The following is a 20,039-nucleotide window of genomic DNA, read 5'->3' as shown; positions in this document are numbered from 1 at the left end:
GGGGAGCCGCTACCTGAAGAGCACTTTGGAGTGAACTTGTTTTCCTTTTGTTTGTTACGCTGTCCTATTCAACTGAAAGCCAACTTCTTCCGCATCCTTTCCCGCCCTCAGTGGGTGCTTTACCAGTACCATGTGGACTACAAGCCCCCCATAGAGTCCTGCCGCATGCGCTCTGCCCTCGTGTATCATCATAACGAGACGCTAGGCTCAGCCCGCACCTTTGATGGAGCCCTCCTCTTCCTGCCTCATAGACTTGAGAACCGGGAGACTGTACTTCAGCCTCGGACCAACCATGGAGAGGATGTCCAGATCACGATCACTCTGACCAATGAGCTGCCACCCACCTCTCCAGTGTGCCTGCAGTTCTACAACATCATCTTCAGAAGGGTGCTGCGGATGCTAAACATGCAACAAATTGGACGCCATTACTACGACCCAAATGAACCACTCAATATCCCACAGCACAGACTGACCATCTGGCCTGGCTTCACCACCACCATCCTGCAGTATGAGTCGAGCATCATGCTGAGTATAGATGTGAGCCACAAGGTGCTGCGCAGTGAAACAGTGCTCACTTTCATGGGCAATCTCAAGCAGCAGTGTGGGGACCAGCGCTTCATGGAGGCTTGCACCAAGGAGCTGGTGGGCCAAATTGTCCTCACCAAGTACAATAACAAGACCTACAGGATTGATGATATCGCATGGGACCACACTCCTACTAACACATTCAAGAGAGGGAACTCTGACATCTCCTTCAAAGAATACTACAAAACTCAATATAGTCTGGACATCACCGACAACCGGCAGGCCCTTCTGGTAAGCCATGTGAAGAAGATGGGCCCTTCTGGGGGGCCGCCCCCTGGCCCAGCCATGCTCATCCCAGAGTTCTGCTACCTTACAGGCCTGACGGACAAGATGCGCAGTGACTTCAACATCATGAAGGACCTGGCCACCCACACCAGACTGAACCCAGAGCAGAGGGAGCAGCATCTCAATCGCTTTGTCAATAACATCCACAAGAACCCTGAGGCTGAGGCTGAAATTAATACCTGGGGGCTCAACTTTGACAACAAACTCCTGAACCTCACAGGCAGAGTCCTCCCTGCTGAGAGGATTATCCAAGGATCCAGATCGTACGAGTACAACGCTTGGGCAGCAGACTGGTCCAAAGAAATGAGGGGGATCCCCCTGATCAGCAGCCGGCCACTGGACAACTGGATCATGTTCCTTACCCACCGCAACGCTGACGTAGCCCACGCCCTCCTGGACGGCTTAAATAAGGTGTCCCCACCCATGGGCATCCGCATGCAGAGGCCTGTTATGGTGGAGTACGAGGACCGCCAGGAGTCTCTGCTCAGGGCTCTGCAGCACAACGTTACAGAGACCACCCAGATGCTGGTGGTGATCCTCCCCAGCAACAGGAAGGATAAGTATGACAGTGTGAAGAAGTACCTGTGTGTGGACTGTCCCACCCCCAGCCAGTGTGTGTTGGCTCGCACCCTTTCCCGCCAACAGGTCGTCATGACTGTGGCCACCAAGATTGCCCTGCAGATGAACTGCAAGATGGGAGGAGAGCTCTGGAGTGTGGAGATCCCACTCCAGCAGCTGATGATCGTGGGCATTGACTGCTACCACGACATAGCTGCAGGGAAGAGGTCCATTGGAGCTCTGGTGGCCAGTCTCAACAAGGGCATGTCCAGGTGGTTCTCCAAGTGTGAGGTTCAGAGCCGTGGTCAGGAGATCATGGATGGCTTGAAAGTGGCTCTGCAAGGTGCACTGAAGGCCTGGCTGAAGCACAACCAGTGCCTGCCCTCACGCATCATTATCTACAGAGACGGAGTGGGGGACGGGATGCTGCAGAGTGTGGTCAACTACGAAGTGCCACAGATCATGGACTCAATCAGCACCATGGGAAAGGACTACACACCCAAACTCACAGTGGTGGTTGTGAAGAAGCGGATCAGTTCCAGGTTCTTTGCCCAAATTGGCGGCAAGATGGCCAACCCACCCCCTGGAACAGTCATCGACACTGAGGTCACCCGCCCAGAATGGTACGACTTCTTCATTGTCAGCCAAGCTGTTAGACAGGGAAGCGTCTCCCCAACCCACTACAATGTGGTGTATGACAGCAGTGGACTGAAGCCTGACCACATGCAGCGACTGACCTACAAACTCTGCCACATGTACTTCAACTGGCAGGGGATCATCCGAGTGCCTGCACCCTGCCAGTATGCCCACAAGCTTGCTTTCCTGGTGGGACAAGAGCATCCACAGAGAGCCCAACATGAACCTGGATGACTTCCTCTACTACCTGTGAGAGGGGAGCCGCTACCTGAAGAGCACTTTGGAGTGAACTTGTTTTCCTTTTGTTTGTTACGCTGTCCTATTCAACTGAAAGCCAACTTCTTCCGCATCCTTTCCCGCCCTCAGTGGGTGCTTTACCAGTACCATGTGGACTACAAGCCCCCCATAGAGTCCTGCCGCATGCGTTCTGCCCTCGTGTATCATCATAACGAGACGCTAGGCTCAGCCCGCACCTTTGATGGAGCCCTCCTCTTCCTGCCTCATAGACTTGAGAACCGGGAGACTGTACTTCAGTCTCGGACCAACCATGGAGAGGATGTCCAGATCACGATCACTCTGACCAATGAGCTGCCACCCACCTCTCCAGTGTGCCTGCAGTTCTACAACATCATCTTCAGAAGGGTGCTGCGGATGCTAAACATGCAACAAATTGGACGCCATTACTACGACCCAAATGAACCACTCAATATCCCACAGCACAGACTGACCATCTGGCCTGGCTTCACCACCACCATCCTGCAGTATGAGTCGAGCATCATGCTGAGTATAGATGTGAGCCACAAGGTGCTGCGCAGTGAAACAGTGCTCACTTTCATGGGCAATCTCAAGCAGCAGTGTGGGGACCAGCGCTTCATGGAGGCTTGCACCAAGGAGCTGGTGGGCCAAATTGTCCTCACCAAGTACAATAACAAGACCTACAGGATTGATGATATCGCATGGGACCACACTCCTACTAACACATTCAAGAGAGGGAACTCTGACATCTCCTTCAAAGAATACTACAAAACTCAATATAGTCTGGACATCACCGACAACCGGCAGGCCCTTCTGGTAAGCCATGTGAAGAAGATGGGCCCTTCTGGGGGGCCGCCCCCCAGAGTTCTGCTACCTTACAGGCCTGACGGACAAGATGCGCAGTGACTTCAACATCATGAAGGACCTGGCCACCCACACCAGACTGAACCCAGAGCAGAGGGAGCAGCGTCTCAATCGCTTTGTCAATAACATCCACAAGAACCCTGAGGCTGAGGCTGAAATTAATACCTGGGGGCTCAACTTTGACAACAAACTCCTGAACCTCACAGGCAGAGTTCCCCTGCTGAGAGGATTATCCAAGGATCCAGATCGTACGAGTACAACGCTTGGGCAGCAGACTGGTCCAAAGAAATGAGGGGGATCCCCCTGATCAGCAGCCGGCCACTGGACAACTGGATCATGTTCCTTACCCACCGCAACGCTGACGTAGCCCACGCCCTCCTGGACGGTTTAAATAAGGTGTCCCCACCCATGGGCATCCGCATGCAGAGGCCTGTTATGGTGGAGTACGAGGACCGCCAGGAGTCTCTGCTCAGGGCTCTGCAGCACAACGTTACAGAGACCACCCAGATGGTGGTGGTGATCCTCCCCAGCAACAGGAAGGATAAGTATGACAGTGTGAAGAAGTACCTGTGTGTGGACTGTCCCACCCCCAGCCAGTGTGTGTTGGCTCGCACCCTTTCCCGCCAACAGGTCGTCATGACTGTGGCCACCAAGATTGCCCTGCAGATGAACTGCAAGATGGGAGGAGAGCTCTGGAGTGTGGAGATCCCACTCCAGCAGCTGATGATCGTGGGCATTGACTGCTACCACGACATAGCTGCAGGGAAGAGGTCCATTGGAGCTCTGGTGGCCAGTCTCAACAAGGGCATGTCCAGGTGGTTCTCCAAGTGTGTGGTTCAGAGCCGTGGTCAGGAGATCATGGCTGGCTTGAAAGTGGCTCTGCAAGGTGCACTGAAGGCCTGGCTGAAGCACAACCAGTGCCTGCCCTCACGCATCATTATCTACAGAGACGGAGTGGGGGACGGGATGCTGCAGAGTGTGGTCAACTACGAAGTGCCACAGATCATGGACTCAATCAGCACCATGGGAAAGGACTACACACCCAAACTCACAGTGGTGGTTGTGAAGAAGCGGATCAGTTCCAGGTTCTTTGCCCAAATTGGCGGCAAGATGGCCAACCCACCCCCTGGAACAGTCATCGACACTGAGGTCACCCGCCCAGAATGGTACGACTTCTTCATTGTCAGCCAAGCTGTTAGACAGGGAAGCGTCTCCCCAACCCACTACAATGTGGTGTATGACAGCAGTGGACTGAAGCCTGACCACATGCAGCGACTGACCTACAAACTCTGCCACATGTACTTCAACTGGCAGGGGATCATCCGAGTGCCTGCACCCTGCCAGTATGCCCACAAGCTTGCTTTCCTGGTGGGACAAGAGCATCCACAGAGAGCCCAACATGAACCTGGATGACTTCCTCTACTACCTGTGAGAGGGGAGCCGCTACCTGAAGAGCACTTTGGAGTGAACTTGTTTTCCTTTTGTTTGTTACACTGTCCTATTCAACTGAAAGCCAACTTCTTCCGCATCCTTTCCCGCCCTCAGTGGGTGCTTTACCAGTACCATGTGGACTACAAGCCCCCCATAGAATCCTGCCGCATGCGTTCTGCCCTCGTGTATCATCATAACGAGACGCTAGGCTCAGCCCGCACCTTTGATGGAGCCCTCCTCTTCCTGCCTCATAGACTTGAGAACCGGGAGACTGTACTTCAGTCTCGGACCAACCATGGAGAGGATGTCCAGATCACGATCACTCTGACCAATGAGCTGCCACCCACCTCTCCAGTGTGCCTGCAGTTCTACAACATCATCTTCAGAAGGGTGCTGCGGATGCTAAACATGCAACAAATTGGACGCCATTACTACGACCCAAATGAACCACTCAATATCCCACAGCACAGACTGACCATCTGGCCTGGCTTCACCACCACCATCCTGCAGTATGAGTCGAGCATCATGCTGAGTATAGATGTGAGCCACAAGGTGCTGCGCAGTGAAACAGTGCTCACTTTCATGGGCAATCTCAAGCAGCAGTGTGGGGACCAGCGCTTCATGGAGGCTTGCACCAAGGAGCTGGTGGGCCAAATTGTCCTCACCAAGTACAATAACAAGACCTACAGGATTGATGATATCGCATGGGACCACACTCCTACTAACACATTCAAGAGAGGGAACTCTGACATCTCCTTCAAAGAATACTACAAAACTCAATATAGTCTGGACATCACCGACAACCGGCAGGCCCTTCTGGTAAGCCATGTGAAGAAGATGGGCCCTTCTGGGGGTCCGCCCCCTGGCCCAGCCATGCTCATCCCAGAGTTCTGCTACCTTACAGGCCTGACGGACAAGATGCGCAGTGACTTCAACATCATGAAGGACCTGGCCACCCACACCAGACTGAACCCAGAGCAGAGGGAGCAGCGTCTCAATCGCTTTGTCAATAACATCCACAAGAACCCTGAGGCTGAGGCTGAAATTAATACCTGGGGGCTCAACTTTGACAACAAACTCCTGAACCTCACAGGCAGAGTCCTCCCTGCTGAGAGGATTATCCAAGGATCCAGATCGTACGAGTACAACGCTTGGGCAGCAGACTGGTCCAAAGAAATGAGGGGGATCCCCCTGATCAGCAGCCGGCCACTGGACAACTGGATCATGTTCCTTACCCACCGCAACGCTGACGTAGCCCACGCCCTCCTGGACGGCTTAAATAAGGTGTCCCCACCCATGGGCATCCGCATGCAGAGGCCTGTTATGGTGGAGTACGAGGACCGCCAGGAGTCTCTGCTCAGGGCTCTGCAGCACAACGTTACAGAGACCACCCAGATGGTGGTGGTGATCCTCCCCAGCAACAGGAAGGATAAGTATGACAGTGTGAAGAAGTACCTGTGTGTGGACTGTCCCACCCCCAGCCAGTGTGTGTTGGCTCGCACCCTTTCCCGCCAACAGGTCGTCATGACTGTGGCCACCAAGATTGCCCTGCAGATGAACTGCAAGATGGGAGGAGAGCTCTGGAGTGTGGAGATCCCACTCCAGCAGCTGATGATTGTTGTTATTGACTGCTACCACGACATAGCTGCAGGGAAGAGGTCCATTGGAGCTCTGGTGGCCAGTCTCAACAAGGGCATGTCCAGGTGGTTCTCCAAGTGTGTGGTTCAGAGCCGTGGTCAGGAGATCATGGCTGGCTTGAAAGTGGCTCTGCAAGGTGCACTGAAGGCCTGGCTGAAGCACAACCAGTGCCTGCCCTCACGCATCATTATCTACAGAGACGGAGTGGGGGACGGGATGCTGCAGAGTGTGGTCAACTACGAAGTGCCACAGATCATGGACTCAATCAGCACCATGGGAAAGGACTACACACCCAAACTCACAGTGGTGGTTGTGAAGAAGCGGATCAGTTCCAGGTTCTTTGCCCAAATTGGCGGCAAGATGGCCAACCCACCCCCTGGAACAGTCATCGACACTGAGGTCACCCGCCCAGAATGGTACGACTTCTTCATTGTCAGCCAAGCTGTTAGACAGGGAAGCGTCTCCCCAACCCACTACAATGTGGTGTATGACAGCAGTGGACTGAAGCCTGACCACATGCAGCGACTGACCTACAAACTCTGCCACATGTACTTCAACTGGCAGGGGATCATCCGAGTGCCTGCACCCTGCCAGTATGCCCACAAGCTTGCTTTCCTGGTGGGACAAGAGCATCCACAGAGAGCCCAACATGAACCTGGATGACTTCCTCTACTACCTGTGAGAGGGGAGCCGCTACCTGAAGAGCACTTTGGAGTGAACTTGTTTTCCTTTTGTTTGTTACGCTGTCCTATTCAACTGAAAGCCAACTTCTTCCGCATCCTTTCCCGCCCTCAGTGGGTGCTTTACCAGTACCATGTGGACTACAAGCCCCCCATAGAGTCCTGCCGCATGCGTTCTGCCCTTGTGTATCATCATAACGAGATGCTAGGCTCAGCCCGCACCTTTGATGGAGCCCACCTCTTCCTGCCTCATAGACTTGAGAACCGGGAGACTGTACTTCAGTCTCGGACCAACCATGGAGAGGATGTCCAGATCACGATCACTCTGACCAATGAGCTGCCACCCACCTCTCCAGTGTGCCTGCAGTTCTACAACATCATCTTCAGAAGGGTGCTGCGGATGCTAAACATGCAACAAATTGGACGCCATTACTACGACCCAAATGAACCACTCAATATCCCACAGCACAGACTGACCATCTGGCCTGGCTTCACCACCACCATCCTGCAGTATGAGTCGAGCATCATGCTGAGTATAGATGTGAGCCACAAGGTGCTGCGCAGTGAAACAGTGCTCACTTTCATGGGCAATCTCAAGCAGCAGTGTGGGGACCAGCGCTTCATGGAGGCTTGCACCAAGGAGCTGGTGGGCCAAATTGTCCTCACCAAGTACAATAACAAGACCTACAGGATTGATGATATCGCATGGGACCACACTCCTACTAACACATTCAAGAGAGGGAACTCTGACATCTCCTTCAAAGAATACTACAAAACTCAATATAGTCTGGACATCACCGACAACCGGCAGGCCCTTCTGGTAAGCCATGTGAAGAAGATGGGCCCTTCTGGGGGGCCGCCCCCTGGCCCAGCCATGCTCATCCCAGAGTTCTGCTACCTTACAGGCCTGACGGACAAGATGCGCAGTGACTTCAACATCATGAAGGACCTGGCCACCCACACCAGACTGAACCCAGAGCAGAGGGAGCAGCGTCTCAATCGCTTTGTCAATAACATCCACAAGAACCCTGAGGCTGAGGCTGAAATTAATACCTGGGGGCTCAACTTTGACAACAAACTCCTGAACCTCACAGGCAGAGTCCTCCCTGCTGAGAGGATTATCCAAGGATCCAGATCGTACGAGTACAACGCTTGGGCAGCAGACTGGTCCAAAGAAATGAGGGGGATCCCCCTGATCAGCAGCCGGCCACTGGACAACTGGATCATGTTCCTTACCCACCGCAACGCTGACGTAGCCCACGCCCTCCTGGACGGCTTAAATAAGGTGTCCCCACCCATGGGCATCCGCATGCAGAGGCCTGTTATGGTGGAGTACGAGGACCGCCAGGAGTCTCTGCTCAGGGCTCTGCAGCACAACGTTACAGAGACCACCCAGATGGTGGTGGTGATCCTCCCCAGCAACAGGGAGGATAAGTATGACAGTGTGAAGAAGTACCTGTGTGTGGACTGTCCCACCCCCAGCCAGTGTGTGTTGGCTCGCACCCTTTCCCGCCAACAGGTCGTCATGACTGTGGCCACCAAGATTGCCCTGCAGATGAACTGCAAGATGGGAGGAGAGCTCTGGAGTGTGGAGATCCCACTCCAGCAGCTGATGATCGTGGGCATTGACTGCTACCACGACATAGCTGCAAGGAAGAGGTCCATTGGAGCTCTGGTGGCCAGTCTCAACAAGGGCATGTCCAGGTGGTTCTCCAAGTGTGTGGTTCAGAGCCGTGGTCAGGAGATCATGGATGGCTTGAAAGTGGCTCTGCAAGGTGCACTGAAGGCCTGGCTGAAGCACAACCAGTGCCTGCCCTCACGCATCATTATCTACAGAGACGGAGTGGGGGACGGGATGCTGCAGAGTGTGGTCAACTACGAAGTGCCACAGATCATGGACTCAATCAGCACCATGGGAAAGGACTACACACCCAAACTCACAGTGGTGGTTGTGAAGAAGCGGATCAGTTCCAGGTTCTTTGCCCAAATTGGCGGCAAGATGGCCAACCCACCCCCTGGAACAGTCATCGACACTGAGGTCACCCGCCCAGAATGGTACGACTTCTTCATTGTCAGCCAAGCTGTTAGACAGGGAAGCGTCTCCCCAACCCACTACAATGTGGTGTATGACAGCAGTGGACTGAAGCCTGACCACATGCTGCGACTGACCTACAAACTCTGCCACATGTACTTCAACTGGCAGGGGATCATCCGAGTGCCTGCACCCTGCCAGTATGCCCACAAGCTTGCTTTCCTGGTGGGACAAGAGCATCCACAGAGAGCCCAACATGAACCTGGATGACTTCCTCTACTACCTGTGAGAGGGGAGCCGCTACCTGAAGAGCACTTTGGAGTGAACTTGTTTTCCTTTTGTTTGTTACGCTGTCCTATTCAACTGAAAGCCAACTTCTTCCGCATCCTTTCCCGCCCTCAGTGGGTGCTTTACCAGTACCATGTGGACTACAAGCCCCCCATAGAGTCCTGCCGCATGCGTTCTGCCCTTGTGTATCATCATAACGAGATGCTAGGCTCAGCCCGCACCTTTGATGGAGCCCTCCTCTTCCTGCCTCATAGACTTGAGAACCGGGAGACTGTACTTCAGTCTCGGACCAACCATGGAGAGGATGTCCAGATCACGATCACTCTGACCAATGAGCTGCCACCCACCTCTCCAGTGTGCCTGCAGTTCTACAACATCATCTTCAGAAGGGTGCTGCGGATGCTAAACATGCAACAAATTGGACGCCATTACTACGACCCAAATGAACCACTCAATATCCCACAGCACAGACTGACCATCTGGCCTGGCTTCACCACCACCATCCTGCAGTATGAGTCGAGCATCATGCTGAGTATAGATGTGAGCCACAAGGTGCTGCGCAGTGAAACAGTGCTCACTTTCATGGGCAATCTCAAGCAGCAGTGTGGGGACCAGCGCTTCATGGAGGCTTGCACCAAGGAGCTGGTGGGCCAAATTGTCCTCACCAAGTACAATAACAAGACCTACAGGATTGATGATATCGCATGGGACCACACTCCTACTAACACATTCAAGAGAGGGAACTCTGACATCTCCTTCAAAGAATACTACAAAACTCAATATAGTCTGGACATCACCGACAACCGGCAGGCCCTTCTGGTAAGCCATGTGAAGAAGATGGGCCCTTCTGGGGGGCCGCCCCCTGGCCCAGCCATGCTCATCCCAGAGTTCTGCTACCTTACAGGCCTGACGGACAAGATGCGCAGTGACTTCAACATCATGAAGGACCTGGCCACCCACACCAGACTGAACCCAGAGCAGAGGGAGCAGCGTCTCAATCGCTTTGTCAATAACATCCACAAGAACCCTGAGGCTGAGGCTGAAATTAATACCTGGGGGCTCAACTTTGACAACAAACTCCTGAACCTCACAGGCAGAGTCCTCCCTGCTGAGAGGATTATCCAAGGATCCAGATCGTACGAGTACAACGCTTGGGCAGCAGACTGGTCCAAAGAAATGAGGGGGATCCCCCTGATCAGCAGCCGGCCACTGGACAACTGGATCATGTTCCTTACCCACCGCAACGCTGACGTAGCCTACGCCCTCCTGGACGGCTTAAATAAGGTGTCCCCACCCATGGGCATCCGCATGCAGAGGCCTGTTATGGTGGAGTACGAGGACCGCCAGGAGTCTCTGCTCAGGGCTCTGCAGCACAACGTTACAGAGACCACCCAGATGGTGGTGGTGATCCTCCCCAGCAACAGGAAGGATAAGTATGACAGTGTGAAGAAGTACCTGTGTGTGGACTGTCCCACCCCCAGCCAGTGTGTGTTGGCTCGCACCCTTTCCCGCCAACAGGTCGTCATGACTGTGGCCACCAAGATTGCCCTGCAGATGAACTGCAAGATGGGAGGAGAGCTCTGGAGTGTGGAGATTCCACTCCAGCAGCTGATGATCGTGGGCATTGACTGCTACCACGACATAGCTGCAGGGAAAGAGGTCCATTGGAGCTCTGGTGGCCAGTCTCAACAAGGGCATGTCCAGGTGGTTCTCCAAGTGTGTGGTTCAGAGCCGTGGTCAGGAGATCATGGATGGCTTGAAAGTGGCTCTGCAAGGTGCACTGAAGGCCTGGCTGAAGCACAACCAGTGCCTGCCCTCACGCATCATTATCTACAGAGACGGAGTGGGGGACGGGATGCTGCAGAGTGTGGTCAACTATAATGCCATGTTCCGGTTTCCAGATGAAGAATGGATGGAGCTGAAAGTATTTAGCTGCGGGCAGCTCAGAGGAGGTCTGGTTGAGTTGGGGCTGAGGTGGATGTTCATGAGGTGCCGCGCTGCTCGGGACCCTGGCTACAGCCCCAAGGCCTCCAGCTCTGTCTTTATCCAGACACGCTGATGGGAAGAGCAGCACCTGAGGCAGCAGCACTGTATCCTGCTCTGCTCTGGTAGGGGCAGGGTGCCTCACCTGTCATGTAGGATCTAAGGTAATAGGATGCAAAAGAAGAAGTGTCAATAGTTTGTTAAATATCCACAGCAATTTAAGTGCCAACATTTTACTGATGACTTTCAATCAAAATAACAGACTCTGCTCAAATTTATTCCTTAGAAGTAGGTAATGTGTGCAATATAAATAAACTGAAATGACATACTTTGTTCCCACACGGCAGGTTCCTGCTGTTTTGAGCTGGTCTGGTCTGTAGGCCTAAGGATGGGGCCTAGGCAGGCAGCTGAGGAGGTATGGGCAGCAGGACCTCCACTGGAGCTGAAGGAGCGGGTAACATGAAACTTCACACAACTCCCGATTAAAGAATGCATCGACTTTAAAGTACTCCTCCTCACCTACAAAGCCATCCATTGCCTGGCCCCTCCTTACCTGACTGACCTCCTTCTCCCCCATCGCCCTACCCGCACCCTCCGATCCTCATTTACTGTTCCCCTCACTGTTCCACACTCGAAACTCAAAGGTGGAGACCGTGCTTTTTCACAAGCTGCACCGCGACTCTGGAACTGTCTCCCTCAGCCTCTCATAGGGCTTTCACACCGGCAGTTCCGAACGCCGGTTCGCGTTCGCGTTAGCGTTCGGAAACCTCCGAACGTTGGCGCTGTCTGGCGAACGAGCCCGCGTTCATACCAGTGTATCGTTCGCCAGACAGCGCCAACGTTCGGAGGTTTCCGAACGCGAACGCGAACCGGCGTTCGGAACTGCCGGTGTGAAAGCCCTATCAGAGACTCACCCTCACTCTCCACTTTTAAATCCCAACTCAAAACCTACTTATTATCCCATGCTTACAACCTTCCCTACCCTTAACCATCTCCCCTAACCCTGCCACCCCCCTCCCTCCCCTAGTCATTGCTGTGTTCATTGTTTCCTGTACCTGTTCGTTAACTCTGTGTTCTATGTACTCACGTTATCTGCTGTTTGTTGTTTCCTTTGGTCTCGAGTGTAGCTGAAGCTACCCAGTTTGCTCTTCATTGTAAATGGTGTTACAGCCTCCTCCCTCTCTGCTGTCCTGTCCTGTTTGTTGTGTTGCAGGATGGCAGTGGGGAGAGGAGGCCTGATTGGTTGATGCAGCGCACCTGTGGCCACGCCTATTCAGGCTGTGCTGGTGACACCAGTCTCTCTCTCCATGCAGGAGCAGACCTTTGACCTTTTGTTTGTGGCAGACCTTTTCTTGTGTTTACACTTTACAACATCCCACATGCCTACTGATCACTCACCCACACCATTGATGATACTGACTATCACATCCCACTTCTATTTTGTTTACTTTAGTCTTTAGTTAGTAATAAAATATGTATTATTTCTTTACCCCTGACTTGCCTGGCTTAATTAGTAATTATTAATCATGCTTGTAAATTAGTTATAGCCACATATGGTGTTATTGTCTGTCAATCTGAGAAGACATTAATACGACTCAGTATGTCTTCTCTGATGTGAATGTCTCATCTGATGAGAATTGCTATGGTTTACACTTGTTATGGATGAATATTTAGTTTAATGTTCACTTTTTTAAAACAGGTAAAGCATCAGTGACGATACCAAACCCTTGAAACAACATGCAAAAAATATAATTCATATTCATGATAATATAATCATATAATTCATGATACTTACCCACATCAATGACATGTTAAATCCTTAAAATAGTGGTTAGTAGAACAGAAGAACACACGCATCAGAACAGGCCAGAACATGGCCAAAATAATAAACGACGACATTATGGCAGAATAATGCTGTGGATCACAGAATTATCCTCCCAGACGCATGGAGAAACAAACCTCTAGCTGTGGACGAGGCTCCAATGGCTGCTGCTGCTGGTGGTGGACCTAGAAGCACAGGAAATGTGTATTTTATCATTGCATGAAACACAGTTTAATAAATTACTGATCTGGACATGTTGACATGAGTTCAAAGATGTGTTAGTGGTGGCCTGGGGTGGTCCAGTGGTGTAGTACCGCGGTCTACAGTGCACACATGCAGTGGGGTGAAAAAATGTGGGCACTCCTGGTCAAAATGAGCTTTTACAATTAATATCCAAGTGAAAAGAAGCAAACCTAACCTCTAAATGGTACAAATTTAAACATGACACATTTTAAAGCAAGAACATTTTTTACTTTTCACTAAACAAGAAAACAGATCTCTCCCCGTCGGGGAATTGAACCCCGGGCCAATTCTCGGCAATCGAGAATTAGGCCTCTAGTACTACCATAGACTTTGCATTGGCCCATTCATTGTCTATGGTAGTACTAGAGATCCCGTTCACTTGCATTTGGCCAATTCATTGTCTATGGTAGTTCTAAGAGGGTGTCATATATTTTTGGCCACCGGATGGTTTTGTGGCGCATTGAGCATTGACGTCACGTCACAACTGAAATCGCCGAGCTACTGTACAACTTCGGACAAGTTCCACAATGTCCTTCCTTCTACAAGGTTATTTTCTTCGTTTGGTAAAACGGTAAGTCACAAACATTATCTGTAATCTTCTGTCTAAGTAGAGACTACATCAACAGGGCAGTACAGTAGATGATTACAGTAGTAGATGCTACATCGCATAACAGCCATAGCCTACTCCAACATTTCTATCCTACAATATGTCAGTAGTTGTTAATAACAGTATAACAGAGTATAACAGATACTACTGCAATGATAGTCTACAGTTCTGCACAATGATAGCCTGGCTAGTCGACACAGTAGGCTACTGTACATCATAGCTAGCTATATTCCAGTGGGCATTTTTGCCAATGATATGACTGCTGCCTAGTAACCACAATGTTGTCATTCAATAAAGCCCCCAACAAGTAATATCATAATAATAATAAGAAGAACAACAATAACTTTTATTTGTATAGCACTATTCCTGCAAATGTATAAAGTGTAGTTTATATTATAGGGCAATTCAACTGTAAATGTATGTACAGTTTCTTTATTTACAAGTTTAGTTACATGTATTTACAATGTATGTCTGCTCTGTACAGTACATGTGTAATTGCATGTTTTATTACATTCCATATTGTATCTATTTGTAGGAGGAGGATAAGTGTTCATACAAGTTCTCTTTTTGCATCCTTTTTGAAGATGTGTTTCAAGGGTTTGGCATGTACATTACAGTATGGGCAACGACAGGCGGGGATACTGACCACTATACTAACGAGGAGGCGGTAGGCCTGCAGGGACTGGTTTAGCCAATAAACAAAGTCTAGAGGTGGGCATCGACGATCGATAATTGATCGATAAGGATCTTGGTCGATCACAAAATAAAACATTTGGTCGATCACAAAAAAAAAAAAAAAAAAAATTTGGGGGTGATCGACCAAATGTTTTATTTTGTGACCGACCAAGATCCTTATCGATCAATTATCGATCGTCGATGCCCACCCCTAAAACAAACCCTTTCCCCCAGTTCTTTGCTCATCTGGGTCCACCAAAAAACAGTGTGCATACACAACTTTGACACAAATTTTGGGATCCATAAAAACAACTTGGCCTGAAAATGTGGCTCCTCCACGCACTGGGATCCATGCGTACGCACAGAAACTTGAGAAATGAGCAACGGCAAGAAACTAGAGAAACGCTTTGAAATTGCTACCATTGTGTAAAATAAATAGAAATATTACCTTTCACGTATTATATGAAAGGGATTCAAGCTTTGTCATTTTCATTTGTCAAGAGTACAATGAAAAGTATTAATTAGGGTTCCCACACCTTCTGAAACATCAAATTCAAGCACCTTTCAAGGACTTTCAAGACTCAATTCCCTCAAATTCAAAGACCCAACACGACATAGTTTGAGACAGAACTAGTTGACGAGCTAAATAAACATTTTTGAATATATGTTTTAGAGAGAGAAAGGGGTCAGAGCCATTGAAGGGGACCCTGTAGCAATTAGGGTTTTTGTGCCTTGCTCAAATTCACAGGTGGCCAGCAAGGACTCGAACCACTGAGCTGCCGATCTTGCGATCATTAGGCGCCGGCTCTTCTGCCTGTGCCACAGCCGCCCCTAAAAGCCTTGGAGGATGCGGGCATCGATGGCCCTACGCAGCGAGCGCTCTACCATCTGAGCTAATCCCCCGGTTGAAACATTGCACGTTGTAACGTGACCTCAATAGTCTGTCCGCTGCGCCACAAAACCATCCGGTGGACGAAAATATATGACACCCTTTTAGATCTACCATAGACAATGATAGGGCTTTCACACCGGCAAAGAACCGTGCCGGTTCGCGTTCGCGAACCAAGTCTGGAACGGGCCGGCGCGTTCAGACCGAAGCTCAATTGGTTCGGAACCTGAAAAGTTGGTTCGCAGCGGGCACCAAAAAATAGTGGTTCTCAAGCGAGAACGAAACGTAGAACCGTGACGTCGTCAGTGGGTGTGTCATATTCTAGGCTGCAGAGACCAGCAAGGAGGAAGTAGACAACATGTAATCTAATCTAAATCTAATCATTAGTGATCAAAAACAATATCAAAAGTGTCATTATTCTCTCTATCTTCTTCACATGCTCAGCAAACACACACAAGCACACGCTCGTGGACATGCGCGAACGCGAATTTCGTAACCCATTTCTATTCCAGTAATGGAGCAGCTGATTAGTAAAAGAACGCATATAGAAAGTGTCTTTTGTTTTGTTTCACAGAAAATTGTGTTTATTTCAGATACTGTAGTGGAAGATATTATCCTCTTTTCCAGTGTCGTGTATTTCATGCTCTGTAACCATAGCAATGGCCCTCTAATACACACAATGGGTAGATCTGGCCTTTTGACCGGCCTTTTGACCAGCAGATGGGGGCTGTAATATCATCACGGGTAGATATAATTGCATTAGGGCCCGAGCCAGCAAGACGCCCATAGTATAAATTGCATTAGAATTGTATTAGACCATAGGGTGAATTGCATTAAACCAAGTGTATGGCAGACAACACACATAATGAGCCCGGGGAGTCCTTGGGATGGCCCCTGATAATAAGATCAGAGGATGAGGGGATAGTGGGATCCTACTATGACTTCACTGGCAAACTTTGTATCTGACCAAATTAAAATGACGTGGATAGCCGGGAGACACTGATCATTACCAGATGTTAACAAGACCATATCTCTGTTTTGATTGGCTCAGCGACAGTGACAGGGGGGGGTATAAAATCCTGTACACACATTGATTCTTTCTCTTTTTCTTCATATCCTGTGACCGATTCGGATGACCAGCTCCATTGAGGGGCCATGCTGTGTAACCTGCTTTTTTTGAATAAACAGTCTTAAATTTGCTCAAGAACTCTTCTTCATTTTTAGCAGTAACAGATACCAAAATATACGAAACCAGTGAAATGTTTGTTTATCCCGCCCCTTCATCACCCAGCGTTGATGCCGCGGATGGTTCCGGTTACACTGGTATGAACGCGGGCTCGTTCGCCAGACAGCACCAAGGTTCAGAGGTTTCCGAACGCGAACGCGAACCGGCACGGTTCTTTGCCGGTGTGAAAGCCCTATGTATGAGGCCAATGCAAAGTCTATGGTAGAGGCCCAAGATCGATGCCCGCATCCTCCAATTCCCTTTTGTTTTTGCACTTCACTTGCAGTGTGTGTGGTCAGCTCCACATGTATATCAACATCAACCATTTACAATTAATTTACAATCTTGTAACTGAAACTAAGTAAGTGAAACAACTGTACAAGTGCGTCCTAAGTGCCATTCATACACATCACTCGTGGTCTATGTAGAGAATATTGCAGAACAATTTCTCTTCACATTAAAATACGTCTTAAATTCTATGATTTGTAATTTTCATCGACTATGAAAAAACCCTCACCTGTCCCAGAATAAGCCACAGTCGCAAAACCAATGTCTCATCGCGCTGCCATGTTTTAGGAGTGTACCTCTCTTCTCTTCCAGTAGATGGCGATAAAGTCTCATGTGATTGGTGTCTAGTTCTTTGTAACAGCCCTATTTCTAACCGAACCCGATATTGCAGGTTACATTTATTAGGTCTACTACAGCACATTGGTTCACACACATTTAGCTCTGTGATATCCTGTGGAGACTACTTTCCCAAACCTCTCTTTATGAACAAAATATAGGCCGTAAAGGCATAATAGTTCCCTCAACATTGGCACCAAAACGTTGCTGATTGGAGTTTTAGGAGGTGTATATATTTGTATATGTATTTACTTGTTTAAATCTTATAGTCATTCTTATATTATTTAGTTATTTTGTTTATCTTTGTTCTATGCCACTTGGATTGTATGGTTTATTCTTGTTTTATTATGTAGTTTATATTCTTTATCGTTTATATTGTTTATATTAAAAAATATGTTGTTTTTGTGATACATTTTTTATTATTTGACTTATTCCCCCCCCCCCCCCCCCATAACAGACATAAGCAACAACAAAAAAGACAACAGTCTGTCAACCTGCCACCCGTCTCTCCCCCCCCACTACTAACTCTGACCACCAGACGGCACTGTTCTATCAAACAGACGCATCGCGTCGTGAACTACGGGTCCTCGGTAGGCTCACAGCTGCTCCATTCGTAAACATGGCCTCTCCCTACAGCCGCGGATGGAGGGATGTCTGCAAGAAGTTCACCACCGCCCAGAACCTCTCCGAGGTGGAGTCTCTGAACGACCCGGACACCGACCCGTACCGGTCCAAGTACAAGGCCAGGGAGCTCCTCCGGGAGGTCTACTGCGGCCTGAAGAGCCTCGATCCCGGGGAGGAGGACCAGGAGAGCACCGCGGAGCAGGAGGAGGAGGACCAGCCGGGGGACGGGGGGGAGAGGAGGGAGAGGGAGGCCGGCTTTGGGCGAGGCCACGGCGGGGACACGCCGGCCGGACAGCGGGCAGCCAAGCTGGGGGTGGTGGAGTACCACCTGGGGGTGAACCACGTGGAGACGGAGGAGCTGACGGCCGGAGAGGAACATCTGATGAGCTGCATGAAGCTGCTGGACACATGCTGCATCTCCCCCGAGAACGTCTCTCTCTTCATCCAAGTCCGGGTAAAATACTGGAGGCAGGGAGGGAGGGAGGGAGGGAGGGAGGTGGTAGATAGATAGCAGGTATATAGGTAGGGAGGTGTGTAGGTAGGTATGATTAGGTAGGTAGGTAGAACTGTATGAAGCTGTGGACACATCACAGCATCTCACCCGAGAACGTCTAGCTGTCTCTACAGCTACGTAACACAGAGAAATGTGGTTGGTGGGTAGTAGACAGGTAGGGAGGTGGTAGGCAGGGAGGGAGAGAGAGGGTGGGAGGTAGGTAGATAGATAGGTATAGGGAGAGAGGGATGGAGGGAGGTAGTAAAGGTGTACAGAGACATCATTATCTGTATCTGTTCAACCATCACAATGATCTGTCTGTCTCTATTCAGAAGTGGGTGTGGTTTATTCCGGAAGTCAAGATTAACCTAGTATTTTTAACCTAATATTCATTAGCAATGCAATTTTTGTTCCTTCCTGTGTGTGTGTGTGTGTGTGTGTGTGTGTGTGTGTGTGTGTGTGTGTGTGTGTGTGTGTGTGCGCGCGTGTGTGCGGGTGCATGTGGTGTGTGTGTGTGTGTGTGTGTGTGTGTGTGCGTGTGTGTGTGTAGAACCAGCTGGGTGTGCTGTGGGCCGGCAGGGAGGAGGTGGAGAAGGCTCAGGGCTTCCTGGAGACAGCCGAGGCCATGTACCTATACTACATGAGAGAGGTACACACACACACACACACACACACACACATACTACACACACACACATACTACACACACACATACTACACACACATACACACATACTACACACATACCACACACATACCACATACCACACACACACACACCTGGGTTTCCGTTAACCGGTAATTACCGGTCTTTGTCCGATAAAATCTGTTGAAGTCCGACATATTTAAACCTCTTCGGTCATAATGTCCGGTGAAAATAACCGCTAAACCCAGTAGCCCATTCGGCGGTAACGCGCCCCATCTGGCAACCCTGTCTCTCAACGGCGCGAGTAGTTTCGTCAGTTAATTGAGTTTGATCTAGTCTAAATAAAACCACTACAGTGACCGGAGTCAAGGTTATTGTTCTGCGTGTTTTGGATGTGCTAGAGCACAGTGAATGACCACCGAGGGCCGTGAGATGCGGCTAGTAAAGGACGCTAGCCATCTCAACCCCGTTCATTGATTGAGCCTGCCGTGCCCGTTCCAGCCCTGAGTCGGGAGAAGGACTACGGGAGTAGTGCGCTACTATCGACAACCTGGGCTACTGGTACCATTAATTAGGATTGATTAGATTAGGTTGACAATACCACACTGCATTTGAGTTTAGGGATATCAATGTTATATATTTGTGTATGTTTTATCTTTATGTACATGTATTAAATGTTATAATTGTTCCACATTTGAGACCTGTCTTCCCCCCACTCAGTTATTCAGTCGGTGTCCATCATTTTAGTTCAATTTAGTCTATCTATAGTGTTAGAGTTGAATTTGTGCCACTAAGTTGAAATGTGGGGTGTGTATCCCCCCGATACATCCTCCTCATTCTCATACTCCCGAGTCCGAGTAAGTATGATTTGACAGGCAGCTAGACTTAATGCCTTCCCAATCAGCGAGACGTGGTTATAGAATTGACGTTGTTTTATTGATAAAAAGGGTAAAACT

General features: G+C 49.9%; 2 protein-coding genes and 4 pseudogenes across 6 annotated transcripts in view; all 6 read left to right on the top strand.

The window, feature by feature from the left end:
* The first annotated feature begins 69 nt into the window (after positions 1-69).
* Positions 70-2,317, top strand: LOC308169852 (piwi-like protein 1; annotated as a pseudogene). The gene has a single exon. The product of its transcript is annotated as a piwi-like protein 1 (transcript).
* A 71-nt stretch (positions 2,318-2,388) lies between these two features.
* Positions 2,389-4,615, top strand: LOC308174689 (piwi-like protein 1; annotated as a pseudogene). The gene has a single exon. The product of its transcript is annotated as a piwi-like protein 1 (transcript).
* Positions 4,616-4,686: 71 nt separating this feature from the next.
* LOC308162823 (piwi-like protein 1) lies at positions 4,687-6,934 on the top strand (the record flags this gene model as incomplete). Its single annotated transcript, XM_080536963.1, is given in 2 exon segments — positions 4,687-6,879; positions 6,881-6,934. Coding segments are annotated over 2 exon segments (2,247 nt in total), but the record flags the coding sequence as incomplete, so codon positions are not given.
* Positions 6,935-7,005: 71 nt separating this feature from the next.
* On the top strand, positions 7,006-9,253 carry LOC308169149 (piwi-like protein 1; annotated as a pseudogene). Its single transcript has one exon. The product of its transcript is annotated as a piwi-like protein 1 (transcript).
* A 71-nt stretch (positions 9,254-9,324) lies between these two features.
* Positions 9,325-11,311, top strand: LOC308156226 (piwi-like protein 1; annotated as a pseudogene). The gene has a single exon. The product of its transcript is annotated as a piwi-like protein 1 (transcript).
* A 6,628-nt stretch (positions 11,312-17,939) lies between these two features.
* kifbp (kinesin family binding protein) overlaps positions 17,940-20,039 on the top strand; it is a gene marked incomplete at its 5' end in the record, with an annotated part of 9,626 nt that continues 7,526 nt past the window's right edge. Inside the window, 2 exons of the mRNA XM_080538214.1 lie at positions 17,940-18,398; positions 18,988-19,086. Coding sequence (XP_080394340.1) covers positions 17,940-18,398; positions 18,988-19,086 — 558 coding nt within the window. The remainder of the gene's footprint in view (positions 18,399-18,987; positions 19,087-20,039) is intronic.

This window comes from Nansenia antarctica (assembly GCF_963989245.1).
Source record: "Nansenia antarctica genome assembly, chromosome: 1".
Classification (NCBI taxonomy): domain Eukaryota; kingdom Metazoa; phylum Chordata; class Actinopteri; order Argentiniformes; family Microstomatidae; genus Nansenia; species Nansenia antarctica.
This window is presented reverse-complemented; position numbering and strand designations above follow the sequence as displayed.